Source organism: Nicrophorus vespilloides, unplaced genomic scaffold (genome assembly GCF_001412225.1).
Source record: "Nicrophorus vespilloides isolate i.1.1-1 unplaced genomic scaffold, Nicve_v1.0, whole genome shotgun sequence".
NCBI lineage: Eukaryota > Metazoa > Arthropoda > Insecta > Coleoptera > Silphidae > Nicrophorus > Nicrophorus vespilloides.
The window spans coordinates 13087-21817 of NW_017099786.1; the positions used below are offsets into that span (position 1 = coordinate 13087).

The 8731-nt window shown below is 29.6% G+C and overlaps 1 protein-coding gene across 1 annotated transcript; it reads left to right on the plus strand.

The window, feature by feature from the left end:
• Positions 1 to 5698: 5698 nt before the first annotated feature.
• Positions 5699 to 7110, plus strand: LOC108565582 (protein D3-like; the record flags this gene model as incomplete). Its single annotated transcript, XM_017925119.1, is given in 2 exon segments — positions 5699 to 5910; positions 6482 to 7110. Coding segments are annotated over 2 exon segments (630 nt in total). The 3' UTR covers positions 6941 to 7110.
• Between the last annotated feature and the right edge of the window lie 1621 nt (positions 7111 to 8731).

Here is an 8731-nt window from a genome sequence, read left to right on the forward strand (position 1 = left end):
CATCCTTAAGCTGATAACTATTTACAAGTTCATTATAGCAACAATTGAGTCTACTGTAGACATTACGATATATTTAGTAAATTACAAGTTGAGTATTGAGTATTTATTTAAACTTTGATCAAACTAAAATTTATATTTGTGAATTTTGATTACATTATTCAATTTTTAATGTAATTTTTTAAGTTATTGAGAATAATGTAATAATTCTAATGTATTTCTTCATTGTGGTTGAAATTCCATCTGTTATATTTTAATCTAGTAAAAATGACATAAATTTAGATTTACTTAATAGTATAAATAGATAAAATCTATTTCTTTTTATATTTCCGATACAATGAAGATAAATTCCTTTGAGGACGTTGAGAAATAAAAAAAAGCGAAAAATCGTATTTACTATGAAACGTGAGAGTTTTGCAAGGGAGAGAAAGAGAGAGACACGTTTTCTCGTAAACTGTGGCCCTGAAGACCACCCTTCGCATCACCTCTCTCCCTACTCGCAATACAGATATTATCCACAGAGAATCCTTAAGTATTTCGTAGTCACCTTTCGATCGTCGTAAATCAATCCGCAATTCGAAATACCGTCATAAATTGAATTTATCGACGATTTAGATCTCTAATAGCAAACGATGAATCATGTAAAGCATGGCAAGAAGAAGCGCACACCAAAAAAAAATGTAGACAAACAAATTATGGTGTAATGAAATTTCGTGTATCGAATAAATTCTATCATACACAGACAGATATATCAATATGACAATTACGCGTTTTAGATAGCGGAGAACAATAAAAGTTAATGTAATTCGTTTCGTCAATTTTCTATATTAGTGGAAAACCCTTTATTCTCTTCTCTCTCTCTGTGTGTCCTTTTCCTATCGTGCATCCAAATATAAATATTTTAATACAATATATGCGTATCTCTTGTTTATCTAATTATAATATTAATAATACGAGCGCGATAACGGGTCATAATCAGTCAGCGATACAAACCACTTGTTATAATTTATCTATCTACATTTGTATACTATGAAATTATTCGTGTGTACTATCTATCTGCGAATTGAGCATTTTATTGAAGAACATTATAGACACCAACTATAATTACAAACAGTTCAAACATGTTTCTGTAACGCTCCCATTGACACATTTAGAACGCCATCTATAATTCATATGCGCATCATAGTTTGTTGTAACACCCTCATACTTATAAATGAAACGTTGCCATTTACTATTACAATATTTCGTTACTATCCTCAAACTGCTCATTTATTAACAATTGACCAATTCATTTAAAATCTTGTTTCTGTAATGCTTCAATAATTTGTCGTTGTTATTTTTTGTTTCTGCCACTTTTTTTGAGCTTAGTTACTTCAATAATTCAATGGATTTTGTAGTTGCAATATTTAAAATTTATGTTATATAATAATTGAATTAGTGAAGCTTTAGTATCGCCATCTATTGAGCATAAATTTCATAATTACTTCTATAAAGATACCAAATTTACTTGTCACATTTACATCACTTATATCATAATTTATTGGATATGAATAACTCACACTTATAAAATATATGTTGCCTTACGTTATTTTTCGACTTACGCAATTTTAGTTTAGTTTCTACAAGGCGTCACGTGGTAGTGTGGTGGCCTATATTGGATAAAATTGCCAGATCGGTCATACATATTCCAACATGGAAATCTTTGCTGGACTTTAAGGTATCTAAAGATAGGTTTATACCACAGCGAAATTTTGTGTTTCACGTAAGTTGATTTTTCGACTTACGCAAAAACATTCGGACTTCAATTAATAACGTAAGTCGAGGACTTACTGTATAAAAAAAATGTGTAATACTCCTATATTCATTCATATTTATGTCTCCATCATTTGCAAAGTAATATCATATTTGATTATGCAACTCTCTCATACTTTATTAATATATAACAAAGACAAACACAAAAGTTATGAAATCAAATCTCAAGGCAAAATTAAAAAAAGGTATAACTAATGCATCCTTATATGATGAAAAATTCACTCATGTTGTAATTATTATGCCTCTATTTCTACTATTGTTTTTTGTGTCATCAATTAATCGATTTCGTATTTTTTTAAAACAGATTTTTATCAATTTATTATTGATATAAATCTCTTTTGGCCCTATTTGTATCCCTTTCTGGTTTATCAGCCCCCACAAATTTGTGTTGGCCACACGGCTAATTTCGTAATTCTATATGCAAATCTTCAATAGATTGTAACTATTTAATTTTAAGCTTTATTCTGTAACGCTATTAAACATTGTTGTCACATTTATCAACACATTTGTCATATGTTACTATATAAAAATATGTGGTCTAATATTAAAATTATCGATTTAAACATTAAACATAAATCAGCATCTCATAAATCAACTTTAATACGTGTTTTATTAAAAATATATGTATTTATGGAATAATAGGTGTTTGCATTATTATACCTAAGTTGTTTGCATCAGCGACGATGTTGAAGTAGTTTATCATAAGGGTTGTAACATATGAATATTGCAGGATGTTGGAGTCAGCAGTAAAAGCCCTTCGATCTGGGTCACATGTCAGCAAAATTGTATATGTACGAAAACATATTTCATTGATATATAAATACCAGAGCTATGAAAGACTGCGGTCAATAGCTCTTTGTAAGTATGTAAGACCATTTGTACAATAAATTATTCTTATAATTTAAATTTCATGCATTTCTTAAGTTTAATGATGATTAATTATTATATTATAAAAAAAGTTCAACGTACACAAATCATCATTAACTATAGATTATAATTTAACTATAGGTTCAAGTTTGATGTGAGATAAAAATAAGTTTCAGATTTTCTTTAGATATTAGTAGCTTGTAGTAACTAGAATCTACTTGTTTTTACTCATACTTAATTATTAACAAATCATTTAAATATATACATAAAATAAATGTGACAAATAATTAATACTAATAAAGTTTTGAAGGTATTTTGAGGCTTTTTTTGTATAAAGAATATCCAGTACTGTTTGAAACCCGACTAATCGAAGACTTTAAAACTGCATAAAAAATCGATCATTTCTGTATAAAAAATACTTGTTTGTGCAATTTTTATTATGCTAAAGAAAAATGTACTTTGCTTTGAACATTTCATATTGTGATTCCGCACTGATAGAAGCCGCACTATGCGAGGTATTGCTGCATTTATTTAGAAATTAAAAATACACATCTGCTTGAATATGAGTTTTTGATCACCAAAACATATTGAATTACAATACTGAAAATGATAAATTTGTAATGTATACCGAGCTTGTAACAAAATATTGTTTATTCGTTGATAAAATATGTTCGAATTTGGAATTAAATTTTGCTCTTTCGATTATTTTGATTGCGAGTAAAAATAACCATTTAAAGATGCGTATATTTCTATAAATATATATACATTGTAATTTAAAAGCTTTAATTCAACGAAAAAAGTTTATTTACTTGACAAAACGAACTTAATTAGAGTAATTATATCAATAAAACTTAGAAATTAAGGATTTTTTAAGTTTGTTATCTTTATTTTATTATGTCACATTACATAGTAGCATTCCTCAATTTTAATGAGTCGCAAAATGACAGCTGTAACCTAATGATATAAGATAATAACTTTGCATAATCTACATATGACCATTGAGCGGTAGCTGGCGAAATGTGTGGTTTTAAAAGAAGAAGAACTTTCAATAAGGCTTATTTAATATAATTTAAGCGTTCAACAAGTGATTAAATTTAGAAGTGAATAGCTTTTAAGTGTTAGAAATAATTATAATCTAGAAATTAAGATTTTTTTGTTTATAAGATTTTCTAAATTTGATTTTGTTATATTGTAAATCAAAGTTTTCCTCAACTTTTGGGTTACGTTTCATTTTTAATGTGTCGCAAAATGACAGCTGTCACAAAATGACATAAAGTGACAACTTTTACATAAGGCGTACCCCATACAAACAAATATGTTAGGTAAAAGTTGAGAAACGCTAGTGAATAGAAATTGAACAGAAAATGAAAAATATTTATTTTCCATGTGTTCTTATTCAACAAATAGAATTAAACAAAGTAAAACAATTGACAAAGCTTTTCGTAACCTATTGAATTGTACAAGTCAAATAAATTGGTTGTCTTTATAGGCAGCGTAGATGCATACTATATCAATCGGTCCGCTAATATTGACACTCCCCTTCTTTTTCTTCATTACATTTCAATGCTCCACTTCGCAAATCCACTCTAATTACAGAAGGTCGTAAGAGGTAATTCCGTTCATTCTACATTAATGAATCCCAACTGAATTCATTCACGCAAAACTAAATTTTCCTTTTCATTATATAATTCATATAATTTTTATTTTTAATTATTATTATTATTTCGTTCGTTTGGTACTTGCACGTCGTCCTTCCACTATGCAGATTCGCGCGATGAATTAGGGAAATGAAGTACTTCACTTCGCCAGTTAATTAGGATATGAAAACCGTAGACGGGAAGCGTAATGCAGTCATCCCTATAAAACCCCGGAATGATTTTAATTTTATTTTACGCGAAATTCTCTCTCGCTCGAGTGCAATTTGCACAAGGCGGGCGCATGTATATATATTTACTGAAACTGAAGCGAACCGCATGAAACACGTATATAATTAATGTAAATGCATGCACGGTGAAATCTAATTCAAAGGACATCTTTCATACGCGGACGCTCCTTTTGTTAAGGACAATCTCTGTGGTCTTGATATTACATTTACACGTAGAAAATAAACTTTACAGTATTATAGTGTTTACTCAAAGCGAAATTTGCGTTTGTTTATAAATTTAATGAAAATTTATAATAAATGAAAAACTTTGTTCATTCAATATCTATGCATTTTCCAAATTACAGTTTATTTCCATAAATTTATTAAATTTACGTTTCCAAGTTGTTGGAAAACCGAAACCATTATTAAAAATAAGAATTAAAGTAAAAAACAATGACTTGGTTCAATTATATAGTGCAGTTTCGATCATTACGGATTGAAATTTTCAAAACAAACTAAATTTTAATTGACAAAATGAAAATAAATTATATAAAATAACTATACAAAATATGTTTTATACATAAATGACCGTTTTTCATATGTGCAGTTAAAACTCTCTTTGTGAGGTTTTAAAGTCCTCTCTATTAGTATTGGATATTGGCGGAACTGATTTCATAACTATAGTTGCATCTTTCTACCTAGCAGTCAATATACTTTGTTGGCTTTTACCAAATCCTTGAGTAAATTATTGAATTGAAATACATTGATTACTTTTATATTTTAATATGTTTTAGTATAATTAATTTGATGAATCGAACGTAACTTCACTATTGTATTGGGGGTTAACATACGTTCTATCCGTTTTTTCTAAATAAAGAGGACACAACAACAGAAAATTACATCAAATACATAATAAGTTAGCGAACAGAAGGTGGTATCGAAAGTGTTCACTTTTGTCCATGTCCATTGTAAAGGCAGTTAGAAAAGAAAATACAAAAAAGAACAAGACTTACATTAACACCCAATATGTTTTGCAACGCCATCTCTCGATTGTTATGCCTGTTTTTGCCTTCCAACATTGTTTGCTTTTTCATTTATATGATTGTTGTAAATAATATCAATCAAAAGTATTGGTTGCTAGGAAATGTTTGACATTAAATCAATTAGTGTCGATACGTAAGTTGTCAAAAACTAAGAAAATGCGACATTGTTTAGGAAGATTACTAAATTTTGCGAAGACCAGTGCCTCGATTCAGACCAGATGGAGCTCCGACTCCATACAATGCATCTTCCACAAATGTGACATAATGCCAGACATTATCTGTAAAGCTCCAGAGGCCGAAGCTACGGTCTGCTATGAAGAGGAAAAGGTAGGAATGTTATATAACTATTGTACAGCTATATAATAGGAACGTATCCAAAATAGAATACAATAATAACATGAGCTTGACCTTACGAATTGTTTTGAGGTATTTATTTATGTATATAATCTAAAACGAGTGCCAACTTTAAATGTATCTAAAATGTTTTCAAACATATGCAATCGTTCGATTCAGTACGTTTGTTACTGAGACGATATTAAAAAGCATATTTTATAAACATTCTTAGGGATTGATTGTGAATGTTTTGATCATGAATAAATTCAGTTTTTGAGTATTTTCAAAGTAAAATAAAAATTATTGTTGTTTTCAATAAAAATGTTTGAATTGAAACAGTTGTAATCGTTTGATACATGAATAAATTTTAAATGCATAGTTTTAACGAAATTGGTGATTAGATAATTCCACTTTCTTGGATATTTTCTAGAAAATTAAGACACAATTGAAAAGGTGGTACAATGCGCGTACCACCGCCCCACTTAGCATGTTTAAAGGTGGTACATTGAGTGTATTTCATCTATATTTTGTTTGTCTCTTTATAAACATCAAATGTACTTTTCAGGTGAAACTGGGAAAAGAGCTGACGCCTACGCAGGTGAAGGATGTGCCGAAAATGACGTGGGATACGTGCCCTGACGCTTACTACTCGATCTGTATGGTTGATCCGGACGCTCCGTGCAGGACGGCGCCGTCACTCCGTAACTGGTTGCACTGGTTGGTAGTTAACATCCCGGGCCAATGCTTCTCCGATGGCCAAACCCTCACCGAATACGTGGGAGCAGCTCCGCCCAAGGACACGGGCATCCATCGGTACGTTTTCCTCGTGTACAAGCAATGTGACAAGCAGTATTTCCACGAGCCGACCATTACCGCGTGCTCGGCGGAGAACAGGTGCAATTTCGATTTGCATCAATTCACTAAGAAGTATTCACTGAAGGATCCGATCGCCGGCAATCTATTCCACGCGAAATGGGATTGCTACGTTCCGGAGCTACAAAAACAGCTCGGCATTGAACCCTAGTAAATTCACCCTCTATCTTCGTAGCTTCCATCTAATGTTATCAAATTTCCCCTGTTCACAGCGTGTTAATAAATGGTTGCATAATAAATGTGCATGTTTCTTTATAAGATAGGTTTTATATAAATAAATTTATAGTAGTGAATACCCAGCGCATCCACCATATTTATATATTGCATCCACAAAATGCGTGTACATGTACGAAATAAATTCCGATTTTTATAAACAAAAACAAGAAATATGCAACTTTAAATCAACAAATCATCAACATCTAAATACAAATTAACAATGAATTCTATAGATTTTATTATAATTGATATATTTCGTAACTTTTGTCTATATCGACTAAAAATAATAATAAATCGAACTAAATTTATCAAAATAAACAAACAAAAAAAGGCTGCAATTTGTATAATTTCTACAACCTCGATTTGCTGATAAAATCCACACACATACATTTGCTTTGATATCTCAGGGTTGAGTTGATTAGAGGTTATCAACAATTTTATTGCTTATTAAGGTGGCGTTACATAACTAAGTATATATGCAAGTTTGTAGTAAAAATAAAGAAATCTATAAAATATCGATATTAGTATGTGATTTAAAAATCTCATTGACCTACAGTAGTAGTCTGGGTACTTATCTACCCCATTATAATGGGATGAATTCTAATATTTTTCATAGATGATGATAATGAGCTGCAAAATATTTTTTCATGGATACTTAGAATGTCCTCATTACCCCCCAAGAACTTACTTAATAATAAGTTAAAAGTATTTAAGTTAGCACTCTTAATAGGCAATTGTAGCTGTCAATTTAGTTTCACTGTTATTTGTCAGTGACTGCTAACCATACATTACTACACCAGATTGTACAATATGTAGTAGTTGCAACATCTATTTCTCATGTCACGCATAATATAAATCCAGCATTATCCATCATAATCAAACCACAGGTACATACTTTTAAATTCTATATACTTAAAAAAAAACAGTTGTGACATTTATTACTGATTGATACAATTTATCTTCTTAGATCAAATAGAAAATTCAAATGAATACAGTTTTTTTAACCCAATAGTAATAACAATATGTAGTTGCAATAATTATACAATTATATGAATAATTACAGCTATGATATAATCATACTGCATCATCGATCGTCGGCCTCAATTTTATATAAATACAACGCTTAACAACACATATATTTAAAATAATAACTAAAAATATTAATTTGGATGATTACTTAACAAAGTTCGTATAGTTTTTAAAACATTAATATTTTCAAATAAGAAAACTTGCCCTGTAGTTTCTAATCATTTCTACATCAAATTTGATAAGTAACAAATACTTTTTTTGATTGAGTTCAAGAACATTTACTTTTCACTTCAAATATATCTTTTAGTATTAAATTTTAGTGTAGTATTGGTTCTATCTGTGACAAAACAATTAAATCACTAAAGTATCTTCTAGACATCACTAATTTTATATTAAATTATTCAAAAATTTTTCCAAGTTCTGTATAATTTGTCTAATGTAAACAATTTTTTTGTTGGTTTTTCTTTACTTAATTCATTTAAGTAGAATTATTGAACAAAGGCAACAGCGTAGGCAACAGTAGTTTCATTGAATTTTCCAATAGAAAGTGACTTTCTTTCTTAATATTTACATAAAATGTTTAAATTTAGTATATATAAAAATCAATGAAAAATGATAGAAAAAGGTTGAGAGACCAAATTAGGACAAGTTTAAACATTTTGGAATTTGAAACCAAAGGATAATAAAAGGCTTCAAT